The sequence below is a fragment of the Lytechinus variegatus genome, chromosome 5 (assembly GCF_018143015.1).
Source record: "Lytechinus variegatus isolate NC3 chromosome 5, Lvar_3.0, whole genome shotgun sequence".
Lineage (NCBI taxonomy): Eukaryota > Metazoa > Echinodermata > Echinoidea > Temnopleuroida > Toxopneustidae > Lytechinus > Lytechinus variegatus.
Genome location: NC_054744.1, coordinates 2,625,347 through 2,652,312, shown reverse-complemented (window position 1 = coordinate 2,652,312; position 26,966 = coordinate 2,625,347). Strand labels below are relative to the sequence as shown.

Below are 26,966 nucleotides of genomic sequence, written 5' to 3'. Positions count from 1 at the left end.
TTTGTATTTACATGAAATATTCTAATTTTCTCCTCATTGTCCTGTGAAACAAAGTTTTATTCTCCTTGAACATGTTGAATTACCATTGCTTAACATTTTATGGTTCATTCAAGTTGGTCCTCATTGTCAAATCTGCAAAAATTGAAATAATGTATAATTCGAACAATATTAAAAAAAAGAAATAGTGAGTGAGGGACATCATCAATTCTTTGGTTTGCATGTGACTAAATTGTGCATATAACTTATTTGTGAAAAATAAGCGAAACTTCAAAAATGTCATAACTTTCCTATTTTACATCCGATTTTGATGAAATTTTCAGCATTATGCTTGTCTGATTTTTCTCTATTGATTAAAATCAACATTTTTCTGAGGTGGACTTGACTAATATGAAGTCATTGTTGGCTTGTTCCATTGGGATGTAGAAAAGATCAAACTTCAAATTTTTCCAATTTAGATATAAATCAAGAGAATTCATTATTAGTGGAGTAGCTGAAATTTACTTAAATTTGTTGATTTACTTTCTAATTTTGTAAATCGCACAAGTGGTACTCTTTTGCTGCAATAAACAATAACAGAATGAATAGATTGATACACAATCATAAAACTTGTAGAATACAAATATATTGGTATTCTCATGAAAAGGCTAATCATCGAACAATGCTCCTGCTCAGTTCAGATTCATACTGATGAACTGTGCAATTTCAATAGAGAATACATTCTCATAAAATGAATTAGAATCAATAACATACAACTAAAAAGAGATTTTAACCAAATAATTTCATAAAGGGAAACATTGAAAACAGAAATTTTTATAATTTAACATATATTAAAAGATGTAGAATAGTCTGTTTATTGACATCAATAAATAAGATGCAATTAAGTACCTTTTTGCGAACCATGTAAAAACAACAATTAAAAGATACATTTACACACAATCATCAAAATTGTAAAATACAAATTTTATTGGTATTCTCTTTAAATGGTTAATAATAGTCCTCTCTGATCACTTCGGAAATATATACACATGCATTGTGCGATTGTGACAGAAAATGTATTCAAACTAAATGAATTAGAATGTGAAAAAAGAACAAGGAACATACGATAATATAAAGGGTGGTATTAGATTTTTAAACTAAGCTCTTTAAAAGATGTGGAATAACTTTGATTACTTTAAATTAATCATGCCTCCATTCTGTTGCTTCTTTCGTGAATTCACTAGGACTGTGAAGCAGAGATGAAATATCTTCGATCTAAGCAGCTATCAAACTGTTCCGATGTTGAGCCGTGTTACGAGAAAGTAGCCGATTGCCATGACAATGAGGAAGATGAAGAAGAGAAAGAAGGCATTGGTTCTCCATCGGCCATGTCCTGCGGATCTACAGCCTCTAGCAAAGGTACACCCACTTTGAAATTCTTCATTTTATGGAGACAGTAACAGTGACATTAAGGGATATTCCTATTCCGTTTGTTACTTTTTTCTGTCCCATCTATTAGCTACATTCTTACGGGTCCTTGAAATCCGGGAAAGTCCAGGAAGTTCTTTTTTTCCATTTCCATGCCTGAAAAGTCTTAAAATATAAAAAAAAACAGACCTTGATGGTCCTGGGACATTCAAAATGTCCGGCTGGCACTGGTTTGTGTATGCTGGGGGGAAAACATTTTTATCTACCATTTAGTTGTTGTTGTTATCAAATAGCATTAATTGCTGAACCAAAAATTCTCTTTGAATTTCAATCTCACTGCATGGTCATTACACATGGTGAGGCCATATACTCTTCTGCCCAGATTGCTATAGAATCATACAAATAATTACTGTTCTTTGAATAACCAGCTAAGATGTCAGATACCGGTAATAAAAAAAATGAATAACAATTGTAGTCCCATCCACAGTCAAGGTCAAAATTAAAGTATGATTGATTGTTCTATTTCTGCTTTTGAAATAAAAAAAAATCATATCTTTAAATTGTTCATTATAATTCTGAAATTCCTACAAGTCATGGCACTAATTGGTAAAGCTAAATTTGTTTCAATGATTCATGCCACTGTATCAACAGTTGGGCCTTTGCCAGAGATTTAAATTACTTGCTCTTTTTTATATTTCAATCAGTTTAGTTGAACTTTAAATGGTAATTCTCATTTTTTCAAACCTTGTCTTATTGATTTTACCGATCTAGTCTCTACTCTATTCGTATATTCATAAGTATTTTTGAACAAACCATTCAAGTTTAATAACAATGAATAATACTGTATTCTTTCTTCATCATTTTCAGATTTCTCTTTACCAGGATATCAGAGAATTAACAGTGACAAGAGAAAGGCGAACCAGGTAAGAGCTGTTTTTTTTTTTTAAATCTTGTTTTGATATAGATATACAGTTGAGGACAGAAGTTTACATTCACCCATGAAATTCAAAGAATAAAATGACACTTGCCAAATATCATAGAATTTACAGTATCTTATAAAATATTAGTGCTATCATGACAAATTTGATATCAAATTAATGAGTATGTCATGTCCCTTCATCACATTGCTTTGTCATCAGGAGCTGAAAAATATTTAGGTGTCATTTTTTCCAAAAAATTCTTCAAATTAGAAATAATTACTTGACAAAAACATTCCATATTTGTACTAGTCACAAATATTTCAGTTTACATTTTTTGTTCAGTAGTGACATGATAGAAATGTAATATATGTGTAAATCATAGATTTGACATTTATACATTTCTATGAAACAATGTTTGAAAATATGATAACAAACAATAGAATACATTTGGCACAAAAATTACTTTTTCTTCTTCAAAGAAAAGTCCACCTGAAATATACTATTATCCCAACGGCATCCCAATCAGGTGAAAGAGCTTAATACACTCTTTCATTTGATACCCCATTTGTCATGGTAGTAATGATATTTCTTAAGATATAGTAAATTTTATGATGTTTGGCAAGCGAACAAATTTCACTGAATTCCATGGGTGTACATGTATGTAAAATTTTGGCCTCAACTGTATATTGTTCATTCTTGTTATATTCCCTTTGAAGGGGAAGCCTCCACTTAAAATCAAATTTGTTTAAAAAATAAAAGAGAAAAATATGAAGAGTGATGATTGTTTTAAATGACAACACAATTTTGTGATGTCTCATGTGAGTTTTCCCCATTCATCATTTAACATTAATAAACATGCATGAAAATTCATGTGTAATTGCACATGATTTAATTGGGTGTGTGACATCAGCAATTTTTTTATATTGTAGACTTCACAACTCTGTAAATGGATGATTTTGTGGATTATTGCCAATCCTTCATTAATGTATTTATCTTAAGTCTCTGTTTTTATTAAACCAATTTTACTTGAGTATAATATCTTTTAAGCATTTGAAAAAAGATATCAGTATCCCAAGTACCCCCCCCCCCTGAAAAGAAAAATATAAAAATAAATGAATAACTAAATGAACAAAACAAAATAATGATAATGAAATAAAATAAAATGAAATGAAATGATAACTGTAAATAATAATTAAAGAATAGATGTATTAAAAAATTAAATAAATTGAAAAATAATAAAATAGAATGAAATAAAAAAAATGAAAAAAAATGAATGAATGAGTATAAAAGTAAAATAAAACAATTGAAATTTGTTTGGTTGTACCCCACAAAGAGACCCTTTGTTATGTGGCCAATTTTTTTAAAAGCAAAATGCAGCAAAACGTTGCATTTTAAAGACGGGACCTTCAAAATACTTGAAATATAGAGTACCGAAATGTGACGTCACTGTCATGAGAACAAACCGGCTGGTTCTAAACAGAGTCACAGCTGACAATCGTCTATTCATATCCTTCTGAGGTTGCAAGCGATCAAATTCCGATAGCCGCCATTTTCTCTTATGAGAAACACATGCTTTCGGCGGCCTGGCAGCCTGGTTGTTTAGAACCAGGCTGCCATGACACCATGGCAACTGACGTTATTGCTTCGGTACTCTATACATGTAGCTGCTGAAACTTTTAAAGTACTCACAGTAAAGTTAGCTTCTATTATTTATTTATTTTTTTGTATGTGTTTGTAAAAAAAAATCCTGGTTGGCTGACCCTATTATTGAAACATTGCATTCACTTTACAACAAACCTTTTGTGAGGGGGGGGGGAGGTTAAATTCAGTGGTTCTACATGTATACCCACCCAATTCATAGAGAATTTTACTCACAAAGTGATCACAATAAGTAGTCTATAACATCCTGTGATTTACCCTCACAGTTAACAGAACTAGATGGTGTGTGTGAAATAATGAGACATGTACTCTAATTTACTTCAGACATAAGTCTTTACATTATTTATTAGTAAATTGTTATTTTTTTCACATGTGCGTTTATTTTTCTTCATCAACCAATCAGCCAATGATTGTTTATGCTTGATTTTTAGTGGTTTACATCCCACCCATTTTAAAATAAGTTTTATTTATAAAAAGAGACTTACCAGTATATAAACTCATATTCACTGTTTGATAATCTCTTTGAAATATGATTTTCTTTGCTCATAAACTTGAATGATACTGCAAAGGCAATCAAACAAGTATCTTGGGCACCTATGGTATGTTTGATGTGAACTTCCGTTCAAACCATTCAAATATTTTTGGCTATTTCCATTGTAAACAGCTGTTCTTAGCTTTTATTAAAACAGTGAGATCTTGGTGTAACTTTTCTATCTTTATGCAATGTGTACTTTTTTGCTTTATTTCTCTTAATCTAAGGTTAGAAATTTTAAATGTCTCTTTTTTATCAGATAATTTGTATAAACATTCCTTGTCCGGCTTTGCAATTTATTCCACAAGTATATTCTGTACATGCAGCATTATAAATAGGTATTTGTTCAAAAACAATTGTGGTAACTCTTTTTCAGTTATTGTCATACAATGTGAGAAGATTTTTTATTAAGTATTGATTTCCATTGTAAATATCATTGTAGAGAGATTTTCTGGAAAAAATATCCTTTAATTGTAGAGCATCTGCTTTGACTCTATTTCTGGTTATTTTTAATGTTTCTTATGATACTATCATGTGGTATATCCATTTTGTTTAGATGCACTAAATATTTCATCATACAACTATGTCTTCGTTTTATCAAACTATCTTGCTGTATGGACAATATTTTAAAATCCTTATTTGTATCAAATGTTAAACAGTCATTTCCTTACTTCTCTACTTCTAGATTTTTTATATTTGACTTTTCAATGTCATGTTTAGCACCAGCACTCAGCTTTGTTTTTCTTCATTTTTAAACCAGGGGTTGATTTCTACAACATTTTTCAAACCTGTGTTGTGATGATAATAATAATAGTAATAGTTATGATGATGATGATGATGATAATGATAATGATAATAGTAACAATACCAATAATAATGAAAATGATGATGATGATGAAGATAATAATAATATTGATAATTATAATGATGAAAATAATACTAACAATACCAACAATAATAATGATGATGATGATAATGATAAAATTTCTTCAGTGCATTTTTCTAAAAAGATACAGCACCAATATAATATGTAAAACAAACTGATACCAGCAAACAGTCGTTGACAAAAAAGATGTGTTTTAAGATTTCACTTCAACTACGTCAAATGAAACTGCATTCTCCTCATGCAGCTCTAATCGGGTGACATTGATTATTTTTTTGCTGTCCATTGTCCCAGATGGTAAGGTAATAGATGTGGATGAGTAAGAACTCAAACTCCAAACAATGCTTTCCTGTTGATTAATGAATCATTTGATGGGTGCTTCCCCAGCCCCCACATGGAAGCTTTTCAATTTCTGTGCCCTGTTTATATAAAGCGTTGTGATTATCCATGTTATTGATTTCTGCGACTGATGGCATTGAGTATTGTGTGATCAATTGTAAAAATTAGCCTCATGATCAATTGCTAGGCTCTATGATACCGGGCCCCAGACCTTTAGAATGAATAGTGGGAGGGGAATGATAAACACTTGTCAGATTTTGATCATATCTATCGAAATTGTCTATTTATTGTTGGATATAAGTTGATACTATTCTATGGATTTCATTGACCTGTGCAGTGATGGTGATATATAGTAATATATATTTTATGATGATGATGATGATATTGATGAAGGTCATGGTTTTGTTGATGATTGTGGTGGTGGTGTTAATGATGGTTATGTTGATGATGATGATGATGGTGATGATGATGATGATGATAGTGACGATAATGACGATGGTGATGATGATATTGATGGTGGTTGTTTTTTTTTTCATTTGATGATGATGAGTGTGGATGAGTGGTGGTGGTGCTGTATTTCAACAAGTTGTTTGAAGTTACATTAAATTGGTACCTGAGTCATTCATATTTGGCAAGAGTTGACTATTAAAACTTAAAATATAAAAAGTCTGTATCAAACCCACAGATTTAAAAACACACTGCGTTTTGAACATGAGTGCAGACTACATTGTTTGAATAGTGAAAGTCAACTCTCTGGATCCAAATTAAGAAAATGATTTCTAGCTTTTGCCACAAGAGGGCAGCACCACAACTATAGTAAAATTGGCTGTTGCTGGTAATTACAGAGTGATATAAACTTTTTGCTGGGTTTAGGTTATTTGTAGGGAGCATGTTAAACATTTCCCAAAAAAATCTGTTGGTTTTTTTTTTTTAAGTTTTATTCTGATGTCATCACAAAACATACTATTCAGTATAACAAATCAACATTTAAATCTTCATATTTCTTCATAATTCAATAGCTTAATAAGCTGTATTAAAATCAATTATAAATTTAGTCAGAAAATAGTGATAAAAATAATTAAAAATATAATACCCACCCTACACACACACATTCTTTGTACTCTATCCAACTACTGTATCTAAGATGCAGTATTTTTTTAATAGAGTAGTATGTTTTATGTTTCTGTTGCCATTTTCTACTACTCTATCTTTGTGTGATACAATAATATAATGTATTTATAATTAATCTTGATATATGCCTAGTTTATTTTTATGTCATTGATCTTTCTTTCTTTCCAATTTGCACCTGCAATTTATACAAGCAATTATGGTCACACAAATATCTTTTTGGTTAGCAGTTTCACAAAGCTGTCAACATGATTTTATCTTAGAAAGGATTATATTGAAGAAAAAAAAATAGAAAATTAGGGGGAGATCATGTTGCAACTTCCTATGGAGCCGATAGAAATGAAAATGATTGAAATTCTGTTTTACAAGTTTCAGTTGTACGATAAATTAGGAACTGATTTTTTCCAGCAGAACTTGAGTTTAATCTCTCAGTATTTGAATGGATGAACCTCCAAACATAACATACAGGTTTCACAAAACTTACAATCAGATTTGTGAAACAAATTTCTGTTTATCTATTTCATACAGTGTTGTAGATTTTTTCCTGCACAGTTGTATGTATCTCTAAATTCAGTTATTCTACTTTATTATTGTATACAGGGGCCGCGGGAGCGGGGCTTCAGCCTCCCCACTTTTTTCCAAAACCGTGTACACAAAAAAATGACGATAGGATTGTGATTTTTTGCATGGTCAGCTCCCCCCCCCCCCCACTTTGAAAACCGTTCTGTGGCCCCTGGTTTATGTGAAGTATTTCTTGAAACAAATAATGATTTTCACAGACCACTTTTATGAGATAATTAAATCCTTGCATCTGATTGGCTCAGAGCAAAATAGTTGGTGAAAATCACCGTTTGTTTCATGTAATGCTTCCATAATTGCTTCTGATGTTGTCAAAGAATTGACCCTGCTTTGTCAAAGAATTTACCCATCTTGTGGTTTGATGCCTGTTTTCCTTATACGTCTGTTTCTTTTTATATCTTTCTGCAGAGATCGGAAGTTGTTGTGGACTCGTCTGTTCCCATCACGGAGGCTGAAGTAGAGAGGATAGTTACACCTATCAGCAGCCAAGATGTCTATTCAACTCCAGTCAACAAGCATTCATCTCCTCAGGGAGGTAACGCAACATTGGGGAATAGTAATATTGAGAATGGACACAGAGGGAGTGGGCACAGCGAGGAAGACGAAGAGATGAACAATGGCAAGAACCCTGTCATGAGGACTGGAAAAACAGAACATAAGAGACTTGGTAGGGTTGGATCGGAGCTGGCCGCCGAGTTTGAAGCCTTCGTGAGTGCCCAGACGTTGGACAATGATTCCCTTCCGTGGGTGCAGAGCCAGAAAGTGGCTAGTGAACTGTTGAGCCTCCAAGAGCACTTTAGCCAGGAGGAACTGGCAGAGCTGAAGAACCTTGCGGATGGGAGACGACTGGAGGTGCTGACGATCACCAGGCAGTTTGGTGAGAAGCTTGGCATGGGCTTGAACATCCAACACACTCAGGAAGAGAACAGCTTGACCCAAACTGTGCAGATTAAGAGCGTCCTGGCCTGTGGGGTAGCGGAGAGAGCGACCGGGGGATCCAGGGGTATGGTTGTGGGAGATGAAATCCTGGCTGTTACCAACCAGATCCTCAAGAATAGACCATACCTTGATACTGTGCAGATCCTCTCCAACCTGCCCTTGAAAGTGAAGGTGATTGTAGCAAGGCCGGAGGAAGATTCAGAGGATGATGAATCAATGGTTCAGGATTCTCCTGAATCGGAATCCAATTCCAGTGGGAGATCAAGCTGTAGCGATACAAGATGGGGTGAAGAGGACATCTGGAAGAGGATTGAGAGCACACGAGTTGAGGATGTCCTTGGGTTTGTCAACCCAAAAAGTAATCATAACCAACTAAATGAAAAGAATAACCACACATGGGACAATAAAAGTGAGGATATCTGGCAAAAAGTAGAAGGGAGACACAACGGCAGTGCTACTACGAAAAAAGAAAACATTAGAGTAAACTATGTGAGTGATGTTAAAAGTCTTCCAGCAGGAACACACCTGACTCCTTCGTACAAGAAGCACAAGCAGCACTTGAGGTTTCACAACAGAAGTCCAAGCCCACGGACTCCTGCCATGGGAGATGATACCCTTTCCAGAGACAGTTCTCCCACTGTTTCCTTTTCAATGGACCTTACTGATGAGAATGAAGAAGATTTGGAGGATCTACTGATGTTAGAAACAGAACCCTTAAGTGATCAGGATGAAGGTGACAGTGGGCATCAGAAATCAATATACCTCAGCCCACAGGAATCACCAACAAACTCTTCCAACCTGAAGTATATGAAATCTCTGAAGGTAGACCTTGATGATAGTCTTTATCAGACCCCGAGTGAACACTTTGGTTCCAAAGACACCATGGATGATTGTCTTGAGAACAATGATCCTCCTGTAACGGATATTGATGATTTACTTGGATCCGATGATGGCTACATGGAGACAGAAGAATGTGATATGGCAGTCAAACCAGAGGTGACTCCAAGGAGTGAGACATTACCTGTTAAAGTGACTACTTCAGCAGAGAGGAAGTCTCATAGAGGTTTCCTATTCAATGAGGCTGAGGGAATTGTGAAATCGTCACCTGTTATTTCATCATCAAAACAGAGAGCTGAAACGATTATTTCCAAAACAACTGCTCAAGAAGTGTCCAGCTCCCCGCCTCCTTTGAGCTCTTCCTCCCCAAGATCATCACCAACAGACTCACTGTCCTCCCAATCGTCACAAGATGGCAGCAGATCTGATTCTTCAAAATCTGATGATGTAGTGAAGAGGGACAAAAAGATTTTGAGTAGTGTGTCCAGGAGGTTTAGGTCTTCCAGGGTTGACAAAGATGTTTTCAAACAGAGAAGGAATATGTTTGAGGCAGCGAGTAAAGATGCTACTCCTCTGAGTTCTGTAGCACCAAAGCCAAAGCCACTCGCTAAACCTCACACATTTTCTAAATTTGGTGCAACACCTTCAAGTATTAATAAGGCCAATGCTTCTTTAGGCCAAACGAAAAGCAATAAGTCTTTGGCTGCCAACATCGCAATAGCCACACCTGCACCAATCAAACCAGGCGATACGAAATCTTCCAAAAAGACAACTATGCAAACTAAAGATGAATCGCCCAAACCACAGAGCCCCCAAGCTAGACAGGATCAAGAGGTCTTTGGAGCTGATATCCGTGCCATGTCAAGTGTTGCCTCCAGTATGGAACACTTAAATGAAACAAAGTCCATAACTGATCAATCCTCCAATCCCCTTGCTTCAGCAGTAGATGACATTTTTGCTTCGGCAATGGATGATGTTCTTCAGGACACTTCCTCTGATGCATTGTTCATGAGTTCTGGAGCTAGTCATGCTGATTTTACCCTAGATTCAAGAGTTGATGTACCAGTTATGAGGCCGCCTACAGGTTTCAGAGATGATTCCTCTATAGAGCCATCACAATCTCATCTTGAAGACTTCGACTCTGATGATGAGGATGAGGTTCATGAGGACATTAAAGCAACGAGCGGGCTTGAGGAAGAATTATCTGGTAGCAGTGGGGACATGAGCAAGAGGGATACTTCTGATTGTCAACCAAATTGGGATCACCGCAAAGGAACTGTCATCAAGGTAAAGTCTCCAGTTGTTGCCAGGAGTAAGACTAGCTCACCTAAAAGTGGGGCAAAGAAACTGATTAAAGCTGATGCCCTCCATTTCAGTTCAGATTCTAGTGATGATGAGGAGGAGGAGGTGGTGGATGTGAATCCAGAAATCAAGTGGCATGTCTTACCGTCATCTTCAGAGAAGGACAATCCAAGTAATCTGTTGACAGACGAGAGCTCTAAGGATTTCAGAGGCAATGAGGATCAGACAGAGTCTGTAACAAGTGATGAGACACCAATGTCACCCAGGATGCCTCCTGATGGTGATGAGTTCCCAGAGCAAATAAAAGTGTGCCCAAGTTCATCACCTAAAATCAGTTCTAGCCCTGCACCTATCGAGAGAAACGATCAACAAGATATTCTAATTGAGAGCAAAGAAATTACTTCTGATTCCTTGCAAGGAAAGGGTTCAAGTACTATCTCTGACAGCATTAGTGCAAAGCCAACACTTCCAAAGAAACCCAGCTTATCGAAACTGAACATTTCTTTAAAGACACCTGCACTGTCCGCAGCACCCACTGCTAAAATGTCTCTTGCCTCTTTATCCTCACAGTCCCAGGGTAAGACACAAACATCTCCTTTCAAGGATATCAAATTGAAGAGTCCACCCAAGGTTGGAAGTGATGATGTCTTCACATCTCCTCGCACAAGCCCCAAGCTCGGGAGCCTGAATAGATGGGGCTCAAGGGATAGGTCTGATGGAGACGACGACATTGTTGCCAAGAGAGGTGCATTGTTTGGTGAAGTCATCAAGAGGAGAACCTCATCTTCATCGTCATGCTCGACATCTCCTCCACCAACACCTGTGAGAACTCTTTCACCAACTCGTTCTCCACGCAAAATTTCTGAACTTTCACCACCTCTTAGTTCTAGTAAGGTTGGTGCAATCTTAAAGGACAGTGGAAAGATAACAGAAAGAGAATCCAAGAATCTTTTATCTTCAAGCTCACATGTTGATGTCAGGACAAAGGAAAGGCCAAAATATGCCAATACAGATTCATTTAATGATTGCTCAGATAATGACCAAGAAAACAGTGAGAGCTCAATTCAAGAGACACCTACCAAGAGTCTTTCGTCCGAATCAAAAGAAAGTGAGGCAGAAGTTAGGGTGTCAAAAGAAGAATGTACCCAATCATCACCAATTGCAGACAGTACTGTTGGGAAAGTAAGGGGTTCCATGTCACCTAAGAAAGAATTATCTCCTTTGGTAAAGGCTGATGGGGCACTGTCATCGAGAAGTGCGGCACCACCACTAAAGCCAAGTCCATCTTCAGCAAAGCCATCCATTTTAGATTCTTTGAATTCTGTGACATCATCGAATCAGAAATTCAAGGGACTCTCTGTTCCAAAGAAACTTTCTGTGAATACATCCTCTGTTGGGTCATCATCAACTTCTGGTCCTTCAAAAATTGGAGTTCCTCTGTTGTCCAGTTCCATAAAAGCAAAACCTTTGATGCTGACCACAAAATCAGCCGCAGGAAATGCAAGTGTACCTGGTAGTGTTTTTAAATCTAAACTGACTGCAAAGAAATTCACATGGGAAAGTGAGAAGGATCAGGGAACTACTACTGGTGAAACTAGGAATTTGGGGTCATTCTCAACAAATTTGAACAAATCGGGTAGCGATGAAAAGTCAGTGAAAAATACTTTACCGAGGGCAACTCAGTTGAATTCTTCTGGACAAACAGGTGTGCCAACATCCCTATCTAGACTTAGACAAGATATCAGGTCAGCAGCCGCCAAAAAGGAACTTAATGAAGCAAAAGGTGGATCTTCTTTGACTAGTTCAGACATCAACAGCAATGTGAAGGAGGAAGATTGCAAGCCGAAGGTGCCTTCCAAACCAGTTGTAGCTCGCAGGAATGTAGCTGATGCACTCACCACAATGAGTTCTAGGAGGGTGTCCTTTGAAGGTGATGATGGAATCCAGCTTGATTCCACCACAGATATTCATTCCAAAATTCCCACAAGTAAAACCCCTTCTAAGGATGAGACAGTGGAGGAACTCTGTGCCAGCGAAAGAACAGAATCAGTCGATGTACCCCCACCACTGCCCACATCCAGTCCCCCTAAATCTGAAAGTACATCTGAGAATTCCAAACCAGAGATTAAACCCCTCACAATCTCAACACCTAGGTCGGACACCCAAAGTGTCAAAGTCACCCCCTCGATTCCCACCTCCCCAAAACCACCTCTCCCCAGTTCCAAACCTCTCGCCGCTTCCAGATCTCCTCGGGCAGGCATCAGCAAGAAGGTGACTCCGATCATTGTGAGTGATGCGGACGATGATGCTGATGATGATGATGACGATGAGGAGGAGGAGACTTTGGACATGGCTGATGAGGATAAGCAGAGGGGTCCTCCAGCACTCCCCAAACTGCCACCGCCATCTCCTTCCAGAGTGAAGAGCCCTGTGTATGATGTATCAGCTGATCTTCTGAGCAGCCTGGATCCAGAAGAAGGAGTCCTAGAAATTAGGGTAAGTTATTAATAATTATTGTTCATTCTTTAACCTTTAAATCCTGTCATACAAAAGACGGCAAATCCAGCTCAGAATATATTTCAGATTAGACATGATCAGGATCCATATTTTGGAGAGTTGAATCATTATTTTGAGAATGTTGTCATAAAGAATGGTTTCTGAGTACAAAATTTAAGGTTGCGATTCTGGTTGAAATGCATGCAGTGGTCCCTTGGCTTGCACTTGAGTCAAAAGATTCCTTGTTGCTTCTTGACTTGAATATTATATTACTAAATCCATCCATCTGCTTTATATTCCTATGGGAGTAAGACAAGATGGGAGAGGCATAGAAAGAAAGAGAGAGAGAGGCAGAGATCCAGAGATGAAGACAGAAATACATGAGAGAGTAGAAAAAAGAGAAATAGGCCTATAGAAAGGGAAAGAAATCATATTACCCGTACCATTTCTCCTTAGCGTTAGAGTAATTTGTGCAATTAATATCAGTGACTTGTCACAGTGCATTCTTTTCAATCATTTCTTTCTTAAGCTTGATAGAATTGGGAAATGCATTATAAAAGGAATATAATCTATTCATGAATGTGTTACTCCAGGTTGAAATAATATGACTTGAGTAAAATTAAACTAGCAAAACATTAATCTATCTCAAAATTTCATGAAAAATAAAAAAATTATGCTATTTATGTATTTATTTTTATTATTTTGGCCATTAGGATGGGGGGCACTCAGTGTATCATGAGCAGTGAGTGTGTGACGCAGAGAAGACATGCATTTTTACATTTAAATAAACTTCTGCACCAAAGCTTTATATTTCTCTCGAGCAAAATTACTTTTTCATCGCTTTGGCCTTTTCACTCAATTCCGAAGAGCAACGAGCCGTGAATGCATCGGCTCTCTCTTCTGCTCTGACCTCAAAAGAAAAGGCAATTTCAGATGAGACTGTTTGAGTCGTAATAGTGTGCTGGATGAACCTAGTTATCTTTTAATAATGATATGGGGAGACTTAATTTGATGAGCTGGAAAAAACATAATGAAAATCCATTACAACCTTGGCCTCCTACTGCATGTAATTACAGAGCCCTGCCAGCCTCTACAGAGCTCGATATATCTTCCTTTTTTTGTGATCAGTATATTTCAGGGAGAAATATATACGCCATTGGGGCTAAGGGGGACGGGCCCTCTAATATATGAAATATCTGTTACTTAAAGGGCAAGTCTACCCCAGAAAATAACTTGATTTGGATCAATAGATGTCATGTCATAACTTTCTTCATTTTCATCCGAATTTAATGAAATTTTCATTGTTATGCTTGTTTGATTTTTCTCTTTTTATTCAAATCAACTTTTTGTTGGGGTAGACTTGTCCTTTAAGATTAAAATAAATATTTAAAAAAGTAAAAGAGTACTCTAATTTTCAAATTTGTGCCATGAACTTCCATAAGGGGGAGAGAGAGTGAGAAAGATAAATGCATATATTTATTTGTAATTAAGAAATAATTATCTTCGGATACATTTGCCCGAATGCATTTGAGATCACTGTATCACCATTTGCTTCACCTGAGTATTTCATTAGGCATCATGGCAATGATTTTCACTGATAAAATTGCTGTGAACCAACCAATCAAATGCAAGGATTTTAGTAGCTTATTACAATGAGTGATCATGTGATCATTAGTGACAATGATCATCATACCATCCGTCTGGTTCTCATCTGAAGAATGTTATCTGTCATCTTCGTAAGGGTTAAGTTTCAAGCGTCCAGACAGACAGAAAATGAATGAGTGATATATATACATGTACGCTCACAGGAGTGTTTCAATCTACATCTTGTGTAGACGATTCATGCATACAATATATCCACAACATTCTTGGGCACTAAAACTCTAATTTTAAGAATATAATGTTGAATGTATTGTAATCATAGGACCTGAAAGATATTTTGCATCGATAATTTTGAATTTTGATTATTAGACATTCAAATTGTAAATTCTACCGTTTTTATCAGATTTTAGATCTTATCTTTGTACAACATGGTTTTATGATATCTCCTTCATGTTAGCTTACACTGAATTCAAACTTTGAAAATAATAAATCTTTAGATTTCTCCAAACTTGATACAGACTTTGGGGGAACAAGGAAGTGTTAAAAGCTACTGAAATTCCTTGCATCTGATTGGCTCGTATCAAATGAGTCTGTGAAGATCACTGACAAAACATATCCTGAAATGATCTCCAAGGGTGGTTTTTCATGAAAACAAATCATAATTTCCACTCTTGGCCAATCAGGTGCAATTATTTCCGTAGCTTATAATAAATAGTGAAAATTTTCCGTTTATCTAATGAAATGCTCCCATGGCATATCTTAAGATATTCCCATATTTGTTGTTGATGCCTGAAGTATCCCAGAAATCAGATTAGCCATGTCTAGCAATATCTTACACCAAGTTCTCACTAGTGGGATAGTAGAAACATTCAGAGTATGCAAGGACCTCTGAATGACATAACAAAATGCCAAGGAGCTCATATATAATTGTTGGTATTTCAGAGGTTAATGACTGCTATAAATACCAGGAAAATTGAAAAGGGTGTGGTAAATATCATTTGGATATGTGAACAGTTATGAGATGAGTATGGAAACCAGTGGTGTGTCGATAAAAACTGGCAATGGACTCCAAGAGAGCATTAAAATTGTACCCCACCCCTTTCATCAGCTGATGTCCTTGGCAGCTGAATTTAACCTTACCCCCTTTTTAAACTGCTGAAACTGATTATTATTAACAATATCATTACATCAGGTTACTTAATTTTTGAAACTTTTCAAATACTCTATGTCTCCATGCGCCTTGCCCACGTAACTTTGGCCCGGGGCATAGGCCCCCTCCCCATGGAAGGGAGAATAAAAATCATAGAATGGACAACATGCCAAGGAACTCATATATAATTCTTGGTATTTCAGAGGTTAATGACTGCTATGAATTCCAGGAAAATTGAAAAGGGTGTGGTAAATATCATTTGGATATGTGAACAGTTATGAGATAAGTATGGAAACCAGTGGTGTGTCGATAAAAACTGGCAATGGACTCCAAGAGAGCATTAAAATTGTACCCCACCCCTTTCATCAACTGATGTCCTTGGCAGCTGAATTTAACCTTACCCCCTTTTTAAACTGCTGAAACTGATTAATATTAACAATATTATCACATCAGGTTACTTAATTTTTGAAACTTTTCAAATACTTTTTCTTTCTCCATGTGCCTTGCCCACATAACTTTGGCCCGGGGCGTAGGCCCCCTCCCAGTAGAAGGGAGAATAAAAATCATAGAATTCACAATTTATATTCCTTAGAGATGCAGTGACTTGAAAACTACCACCCCCTTGTCTTTCTGATGGACTTCTCTTTATCTGTCTACACCATAACTAGAACTCTCATCCTTACTCTCTGATACCTCTCTCTATCTCGATCTCTTTTGTATTTGATGACATTCCTGAAAGGGAAAGGGCTGACTAACTGCATACATCCTCCTCCCCCCCCCTAGTTTGTCAGTGTAAGGATGATGACTTGATTGTGAAGCCCATGGGGTGTGTTATAAGCATTTCCCCAGGAGGATGGATTACTTCAGCAAGCACAGGGTTAATAGAAAACTGTAATAGATCCATGTTATTAAGTAGCAGGGAATATACGAGATAGGTTACTGGAAGAAGGCTGTCTTTCTCTGCATTCACTTTAGTATCTAAGGAGGGTAGAAGGTCCTCAGATTTCACCTTTTTTTTTTAATACCAACTTTCCACACTTATCTCCATGCTCCTGACACATACATCAAGAAGCAGAGAGAATAATAGACAGTATTTGTCTGTATCTGTTCGTTCAGTCAGCAAAATAACAAGATTGGCAAAGCACGCTCTCTTGAAAAGCAGGCTAAGTGTAGAGTGGCTCAAAGTATAAATTGAAATGTAATTTTGAAGGAGTCCAAAGATAATAGGTGGTTTCAAACCGCCTTGATCACAAGAATCCCCGTTAAATTACGGGAACTGTTTTCGGCTAAAAAATACCCATTAATTATTCCTGCATTCACACCGCCCTGAAACATACCCTTCGGGATAAGTTCCTGAAGTTACGAGCATGCGCATAGTATGGTCTGATGAGCAGGCAAGGCGCGAGATTCAAATCACTAGCCCAGCAGCCACCCACAGCTCCCGCGCCCAACGACACGCTGGGCTAAAAGTTCCCGTAATTTGCTTTCACATCGCCAAAATACCTGCGACCTTGGAAAAATCCCCGCGAAAGTTCTCGTAATTTCGCCAAGTACCTACTATTTAGCGGGTATTTTCTTTCGGGGAGATTACGCGTAGTTTGCTTTCACATTACCAAAATACCTGGTATTTTCTGATCGGGGTAAATTTCCCGATCAGAGAATACCTGGAACTGACGAACTTCGAGGCGGTCTGAAACCACCTAATGAGTTAACTTTGTCTGCAGGAAGTTTATTCCAGTCGCTGTAAACATCACATTATTCCAGCACCAAAATCATGCAATGGGCTCATTTCGATGAATGCAGGGGTAACCCATCCATTTTGTATCCCAGATCACTCTCTCTCCTCCGAATGTTGTCCCTGGTGAACTGTGAAGGAAGAGAGTATTCAAGGACTGTTCACATTGGAAGATAATGAGTGGAATTACACTGAGATGCCTGGAACTCTCCTCCACTCGGAGAAGAGTGTGAACGCAGCGTTCCTTGTGAATCACATTGGTATGTGGCATCCAGCCCATTTTGAATTCATGGCGTTAGTCCACACCTAGCAATGTTTATATGTTTGGAATGTAATGGGAGGAGGTCCTTGCTACCAGGATACGTCAGGGATACATTTCATTTGTTTTATCCTCTTCTTGGAAGCAACTCAAGCAATCACCATCAGGAAGTAGCGTAAGGATGAGTATGACCAGTGAGACATCTTGGAATATCATCAGCTCTTTTGATATAAATCATCCCATCTCTTTGATGTCGTGAGTCTGATTATGGACCACAGAGTAGTCGGTCCATGGTCTGATGAAACATTTTGGAAACTCTTCAACTCATCTTTAAAAAGTGTTCATCCCATCTCTACAACTTCAGATGTCTGAAAAACATCTAGGAAACTCTTTTTGAAAGTAGTCATATTCCTGTCTTTGACTTCACAACATTACTTCAGTTTTTGTGAGCAGATTTTGAGATTGAAATATGCTACTTGAATACAGTGGTGCATGAGGAACTTCAAAATGTTTGGCTAATTCTTCATTTTTTTCAAGAGGTTGTTTCTCTCATTACAACCTCAAATATCACCATATGACAGTCTTTGTGAGCAGATTTTGAAATCACAAACTTATGCTTGACTTTACATATACAGTGATGGGAATTCTGAAATTGTCTTTGTAACTCTTCAACGCTTCTTTTGAAAGAAGCCACCACTATATTTGCCACTTGAATATCATTATTAGGAGATTATCAGATTTCAGTCAACTCGGAGAAAAGATGTGATAATCCAGAAGCCCCTTTTGTATTTTTTTGTCAAAATGATCAAGAAGCAGGATTACTTGGAAGATAAATTTGTTTTTTGATCATGCACTGTTTTTGGCGAGAGAATTCTCACTCTGTAATGAAATCCACTCTTGAACTTTTTTTATGATACGAAGACCGGATATATCTCCCTCTGTAGTTTATAGAATAACTGAGGTCACAATGCATACTGGATTATTGGTAAGAATACACATATTTAAGAGGTAATATCATTTTAAATAGAAAAAAAACTTTTTAAATTGTCAAGATAAAATGTGACCATAAATTTTTGTAGATTGAGCAAATAAGGAATCAAAGTGGTTTTTGTAAGATGCATTCAAATAGAAATGAGCAATCTTTGAGATATATAACAGTAATGGATCTTTTTATTTTTGCTAAGAGAAGGGTTGACCAGTTGGCTTGAGCCAATGATGATGAGCTGAGAAGTACTGTGACCCCCCCCCCCCCCCTCATAGATCTGCCACCAACCTGCTCGTGTGACCCCGTCAGCAGTGAAGGGGTTGTTGGAGTTTTATCCCCTCTCCTGTTTGAAAAACTTTTGGGGGTAGCCTAAGGTGGGTTTTTAAATCCCTTCCCCCCCCCCTCCGACTGGACACTGCATCCGACAGTCTTATTTAATTGTGAATCGATTTCATTATAAGCTCGATTCAAATTCAGACCTCTCAAAATGTTATTAAAGTAGAGGAAAGAATGTGAATTTCTTACCATTCTTAGCTATTGTTTCAAATAAGTTTTCCTATTTTCCTTTATAACTATTTATCTGTGGGGAATATTGTTTTTTCTACTTTTTTAAAATCAAAATCGTCATTATTTTCGTATTACATGGTCTGGGAGGTTTGTAAGTCGTTAGACCTTTGATGCTTTATTAATTAGAGATTAATGCTTTGTCTTGATTGATATGATGTGTTCTCATTAATATATTCCAAAAAATTTCTGTTATGTATATGTGTATACACACATACATGTATCTCCGTGTAGAGTGTATTTGATACATATCAGTGAACGAGTACTGTCATACAATTAACATAATACAGGACACATTCATAACATTCTACCGAGCCTCGACGTTGCTCCGGGCTTCCCACTCAAAGAAGGAAAACAAAAAGTGACAAGAAAAATCCTTGATTTTTGTTGTCTTTTCTCAGCATGCTAAAAAGGGAGAAAATGATATGAGATTGGAAATGTATATCCATTGGTAATATGTGCTGGTAGCCAAACGGCGTTGGGTATGAAAGAGGGTTTTGCATTCTTGTATGGGTAGATGCCATCCTCCCATCTCTCTTTCTATTACTGGCCTCATATTTAATCTCCATATGGGCTGTACATTCGTTCTGCATGTCTACTTTTCCAAGGCAACTCGTCTGACAAATTGATGCTGCTTTTTGGCGTGATGACGGGGGATGTGCATCAAGTACGTGTTGTCTGCGGAGAGCATCTTGTTGTGTCTGACTCGTTCCTTTCTGCAGTGAAATGTTCATGATTATTTCCTTGTATTTGTGATTCCATCATAACTTCATGTCCACGCTGCATTTTTGGAGTAAGCAGTTCTCTGGAATTTCTGATGAATATGATATTTGCCTTGAGCATATGAGCTAAGCATTGATATTGTATTGTGCTTTGTATATTGACTAGGGGAAAGCAACTGCCAGGGATTACATGTGTTGAAAAAAATCAGTTATATGAATAGCATCAACGTACTCTATTCCATGGGAATGCCAGTGCATGTGATTATATTTCCGCTGAATTTATGCTTGGGTGAGTATGTAGAATACTCTGTTACATTTTACCAATATTCTTTCAATTTGGATAGCCATAGGGCATGGAGTGATCGTGGGTGTAAGGTGTGATTAAAACAGATTTGGCAACAGATGGCCTTATTTGGGAAAGCCACAGGTGATCGTTATCGTAAATGACTACAGGTGTAATTTGGAAATACAGTAGAGATATAGGACTTGTAATTCTGCTTGTACATGTATGGGTCGATTCATATGAAAAAGGTAACCTTGTTTTAGCCAGACAAAAAATATGGTAATGAATTTGACGGTGATTATGATAGTGGTGGTGATGATGGTGATGATGATGATGATGGTGATAGTGGTGGTGGTGGTGATGATGATGATGATGATCATGGTGATAATGGTATTTTTATCACTGGTACATTAACTGAATGAATAGAAAGTGCATTATATTCTAAGATTTTTATCCTTGAAAATTACAAGAACATCCCTATATACTTATTATACTTTACTACTTGTTATCACATCAAACCCATGATTTTGAAATTATACTCTATACCATATGTTGATATCCCTAGCAACTGATATTTTGTTATGAAACTAAGGAGAAATTGATACCATAAAGGGATCATTGTTGACTTGACATGTTTTGAAAATGATATGCCTTTTTGGGAATTCCTAATTTATCTGAGCTTGGAAAGGGGAATGTAGGAGGATTTATGCCAACCCATGTTTATATTTTGATTAAAGCAATTGATATGATAATATTTGGATTGCAGAAGGATGTTAGGGATGTTCAAAGGTAATATGTAGGTTTATTGGCCTTGGCTAATCTTGTGATTTGTTTTCCTTTGAAAAAAAGTTTAAATAATTGAACAATTATCTAAGTTCTATGATTTCATTCAGCAAAATTGCCCAGGGACCTACTGATATTTATGGTTTTAGTAAGTTGGTTGTGAATAAAACATTAAAAATGGGGGAAAAAAAACTTTATCTGTAAGATACAAACTGTTAGCACAAGTCAAAATTATGTGTTAAAATATGTTAACTCTTTAGAAACTCAAGTTCTTGTTGTTTGGGGAATTTTTTTTCAAAATATAGTGTGAAATCGACTCTATACATACCCATTGAGTTCCATGCCTGACAAAACCTAGGCTAAGGCCTATGTATGTGAAATATTGAAGTCTATACACCTACGTTAAAAGTGATGATTGAAAAGAGGGGAACAAGTTTAGAGTGAAACTGGTCCTTTGATTGATGGGGATCAGGAGACGGTGACCTCTTGAAGAACTTTGACTCCATCTTTTCTGCACAGTTGAAACTGGTTTATTATGTGTTGACTGGAAGTCAACTCCCAAGTGCGTGAGCAGGTTTTTCTCCACGAAAACCTTTCAGTTCAAATCTTGATTGTTTTAGGTTGTATAGTTTGTTTGTTAGTATTGTTTGGTGATGGAATGTGATAAAGAATGCTTGGAAAATGGTACTGTTTTGAAAACAGCGATGAGGAGAAGAGTGTCATGAAATATTGAAAAGGTTTGTTTTTAGAAAAAACACATATTACAGGATTTAGGAAAAAATAAACATTTTTAGAAGCTAAGGAAATTGAGCAGAGATGGGTGAAAAAAAGCCTTACTCAGATTTATGTTTCCTTTTTCTATAATAAATTATTGCACCAACAAGGGTAACTGTATTTCCTTATGATATGGGATCATCGTCCATGATCATACTTATCACCAATGTTCATTTTTGATTTTCACTTTTTATATAGCCATAAAGGGACACCTAGGTTCTTCTGTGGTCTAATATTGTACTCTCTATTTGTAAATTTGCAGGGGATTTCAAGATTAGAGAGATAATTGATATGATTTATTATAGTTATGATATCTATTTACATTGGCATGGCTCGCTCCAGTCACAAATTTGAACAACATATAGTAAGTTACTTTTAAACATAATGGTGACACTGACATCACATTCATACCTTGTGATTGTATTAAGGGGTTAGTCTGCTGGGCAAACCCTTCACTCGAGTTACGGGTCTGAATGTGCAGCCTACTCATGCCTTGTGTACTGAAGGCCCTCTCGCTGTGCTAGTCTTTGCGTGGAGACACACTTGTTGAACAAAGTTTCAATCAGGGTCTGTGCCTGCAGACTATTAAGGGGTATATAAACACTCAGGTGCTAATCGGAGTGGGGGGGGGGGCATGCCCATGCATTATTTGTGATAACTTTTATATAAATTTTCCTTGTCACTTATAAAATCATTGATTTACCCCTGTGTATAGGCCTATATTTCTTAATCCTGTATTCTTGGTATGGCATACATATGAACTTATAAGGTTCAGCAGTGTTTAGAGCCAATGTTTTCTCCGCGCGAATCAAGTTCATGTACATTCCTTTTTCATCAGATAGGAGAGAGGCCACGCCCACTCATGACCTGTGGATTGGCTCTTGATCTCTTGCTGAAATGTGATGCTAGCATTTGAAACCAATCTTTCAAATATGGCTATTTTGCATGGAATGAGATGAACTTGAACACAAACTGAGATTCTTTTTAGAATTCAGCAGCTGTTGTACATCCGGTTTCATGGTTCTGGTATTAATGGAAAAAGAATATTGCTTTTTATTATTTGATGTAAGATTTCAGGGAAAACCGCTGGAACATTGCAGCTCATGAAGTCTTGATGTTGTTAGGATTTGAGAGTGTATTTCGTTATGATATGGTGTTCCTCGTAATGGCTGAGGACATAGTGACTATATAAATTCATATTTCAGTTTTCCTCTAAAATTAACCTATTTCCTTCTTTAGTGTTCTGATATACATTTGGGAATTACTGAATTCAGTCGTAAATCGGTTAATGCAAGATAATGTCCTGGAAGCTTTTTGTCATAAGTGCCCCCTTCCCCCCCGGTTCTTTTGACCATGTACATCCCAAGAAGAATACTCCCCATGCATTTATTTCAGAAAATCTTCAAAATACCAAGTATGTTTGCGCAGCAATTCCGAGCTGAGTTCATTACCCTTTTTTCAGGAAGGTCTTTTATACGTGTCCTACTAAATTTTGCCTCTGGTATATACCGGTCTTGTGGAAAATGCCATCCCCGATTGCAAGATTTCATCGATATCGGGGTAGTATTGACAAAAGGGACCAGCATTGATGCACAGCTGTTGGCTTTTGCAAATTAAATTTCTTTGAAGAGAGATAGAGAGAAAGAAGAGAGAGAGAGAGGGATGCAGAAAGGAGACAGAAGGAAAGGAAAATCTCATTTCGCATTTATCTTTTGTATCTCTTTCTTTGTATTCATTTATTTCTGTCTCTCTCTCTCTTAGCTATACTAAAAGAAAGACGTGAAAGAAATTAGAATTATATTATGATGAAAATTAGATAATGATAGTATAATGAAAATTAATCTCTATTGTCTTTTTTTTGTACAGCTTATAAATGCCTCAGAAATAAACAAAAAATCAGATCACACCAAAAACAAAATAGATATGAGACTTCTTGAGACAGTTCTTTGACAAACATCTGTTCTTTCACTTTGTTTTAGAATTTTCAAGTTCTTGCTAAGGTTAATAAATTTTTTTTCTCCGATAATTGAAAGCTACTTTTCGTTTTGTCATTATCAGGAAATCCCCAAAAGAGGTCATAATGAAACCCCCAAATAAAGCGAATCTTGTTTCCATCTTTATATTTATATAGTGAAAGTGATAGAAAAATATCGGTTACTAGTCACATGTATCAACTTTGTTTTTTCCTTACAAACATTGTGCAATAGAACTAAGGATTGGTAAGTTGAATTGTTTTGTTTTTAATAGTTTTGACATAAAAGCCATAACTACATATTATGCACATAATAATAATTTTTGCAAGTGTGTTTTTCTTAACCTTCGCCTTTCAACATGTCAGATATGTATTGCTGGACTTTGTTGTGTATGACATTCCAATTTTCAACTATGGCATAATCAGAATTAATAGAATAATTTGTTTATAATGTATTATCAAATATTGATATAATTAATGGTGTTAAATGGTCTCTTATTTATGATTTGCACATTTCAAGGGAAGAAGGGTTTTAAGTAATATTATTTACCATGCACAGTGTGTACGTTTGATTGGGTCTTTTGTAATGATCAGGAATTTGAATTTGCAATTAGTGATCAATGGGTGATTTCAAGTCCAGTATTGGTGTTTGGTGTTAGTGTTGGAAGCACAATTCGGATTGTGCTTCCTAGCTCCAAAACCTATTCTTAGTTTACACAAATAATCCAGATCACAATATTGACACCTCAACACCTAGTGAGTAACTTTTCAGGACCATTTCCACTTTAAGTTTGGTGTTATACTCATGTAAAAATGGACCTAACACCAACACCAAAAGGTCAACACTTAACTTGAAATCACCCACTATAAATCTCTTGATGGCATCCATTCTTCATGTCTGTTCCATCTTTATGTACATGGAGGACAATTTCATGAAACATAATAGTCATTGGTTTTCAGTGATGATTGTTATAAGCCACTGAAATCCTTGCTTCTGATTGGCTCAGAGGAAATTTTGTCAGTGAAAATCACTTGCAAGATGGTTCATGAAACCAGGGTTTATCATGTGTATGATCATCAATGTAATCCCCAATGTCTTTGTCTAGCAGACTGATAGAACACTTAGTTTTTTTGTGTGTGTTTTACTTTCAATTTTTTCAAGGTGGAAGGATCAGTAATCAATTTTTGTTGTTATTTGTAATCCAATTTTCTTGGGAATTATTATAGAATTATCACTGACATTCAACGGAAGCCTGGTATTAATCTCAAAATAGGAGCACTCATATATTTATTAACCAACAATATTTGAAGTCGCCACTTTAATCTCTCTCTCTCTATAGTAATTATTTCAGATGAAGTTGTACTGTTTTGTTTTTATTGACATTTATACAGATTTATCACATGGTTTTTAGCCTAACCAAATGGAAATAATGCAATTCTTAGCGATGTCTATGATATGCATTATAGGCAAGAACTTATGAATTCCATGTGTGTACCTATAGAAGAGGAGGAGGAATGGAAGGAGGAGGAGGAGGTAATGTCTGAAATTAAATGCATTGCTCTGAGGGTGTCGCTTCATGAACTGAGGCACAGTTATTGTCTTTCGATTCGGACAGTAAATTCAGATATGATTCAATACTATGGAAAGCCAGAATTTATGCTAACTCTGTGCCTTCTTTGAATGTATTTTCTGGCCACACCTTTGCTGAGGCTGTCTTTGTTATTAAATACCACATATGCCCACTTTACTCAGTTTTGATTTAATTGAATTAACACTAATATCACTTCAAATATGATTGGTTTCACACTAGAGAGGCTGCAAAGCTGGATTCCTTAACAGTCTATAGACTTTATACTTTGAATACTATCTGTCCATACCTGTATTAAAGATTTAAAAATCATATTGAAAATTGTGAGAAAAGTATTTAAAGAATGCAATATTTTTCTCACTGTTTTTTAATATGATTTTTTTCTTTTCATCCTCTAATTAATGTGGGAACGGTTTCAAATGCTATCATCTCACTCTCGAATTTAAATCTATATCTCTGTGTTATTTATTCTCTAAATTTTATCTGTTAGTGTGTTTGACAATATTATTGTTTGTTTTCAATGTCGTTAATGGACTTAGACCCTTAACATTAATATTTAGGATTGCCTATGAACATACAGTGTACTTATGATTAAAATGATTATTTTATTGTGTTTGCAGATTGATAGGATTCCTGGTGAACCATTGGGTATTGAGATCTGCGGTGGAAGCGACACTCCGGAGGGGTGTATCTACGTGAGCAGTGTTACCCCTAACTCTGCTACCCAGCGAATCGGCAGGGTGCGACCCGGAGACCAGCTCCTAGACGTCAGCGGTAACTGCATGGTCGGTATCACCCACTCCAAAGCCATGGATGTCTTACACCAGGTCGAGAAGAGCACCGTTCACCTAGTGGTTGCCAGGAAGAAGCCGGAGATGGGGTCTAGCTACGCTGACAGTGACGAAGAGGAGGACTATGTGGAGAATCTTGCCGTGGAATTGGTGAACGCTGGCTTCGGCAGCGATGGGGAACCCATGGGGGTGAGCTCGGACATTGAATGCAGCGACTCCGGACCAACGTCACCGGACGGCAGGCTACTATCGCCCATCGGATCATCGGATGAGCTCGACGGGGCCACGTTTTCTCGAACGAAGCAATCAACACCGCAGAAAGATGGACTGCAGCTGTTAATGTCGGAGAATAATAACTCTAACAAGAAGAAGAAGCGATTAGTCAGTCTTCAGCCGGGTCTTCTGAGCCCACCGCTCCGAAGTCCAACCTATTCAGAAGACAGCGGAGATGGAGATTCCTTTAGGTTCAAACCTCACTTCAATCCAAGGTCGAACCGAACACATTTCAAAGGTGAGCGTTTATTTCATATTACTTTTTTGCAAAAAATGACTTTGTCACCATACAATGCACTTAGCTTCACCTTTTTTTAATTTTGAGAATTAACTTTAAAAATTGCTATAGTCCTTTTAGGTATTATGTCAGCAAGAATTATGCTGCGGTCACATTACCACGGCCGTAGCTGGTACAATAATGTAAAAATGGCTGCTTTTTTTACTCGCCTTACAGCTGCCATAGGGG

The 26,966-nt window shown here is 36.7% G+C and overlaps 1 protein-coding gene across 5 annotated transcripts in view; it reads left to right on the top strand.

The window, feature by feature from the left end:
* The window catches only part of LOC121415060, a 164,462-nt gene that overhangs the window by 121,167 nt on the left and 16,329 nt on the right, over positions 1–26,966 (top strand). For 4 of the 5 annotated variants that reach the window (XM_041608140.1, XM_041608139.1, XM_041608138.1 and 1 more), the window contains 4 exons: positions 1,221–1,395; positions 2,272–2,327; positions 7,853–13,018; positions 26,057–26,738. In XM_041608140.1, coding sequence (XP_041464074.1) covers positions 1,221–1,395; positions 2,272–2,327; positions 7,853–13,018; positions 26,057–26,738 — 6,079 coding nt within the window. Of the gene's footprint in view, positions 1–1,220; positions 1,396–2,271; positions 2,328–7,852; positions 13,019–24,082; positions 24,095–26,056; positions 26,739–26,966 lie in introns of those variants that run through there. The other variant, XM_041608142.1, reaches the window with a different exon arrangement.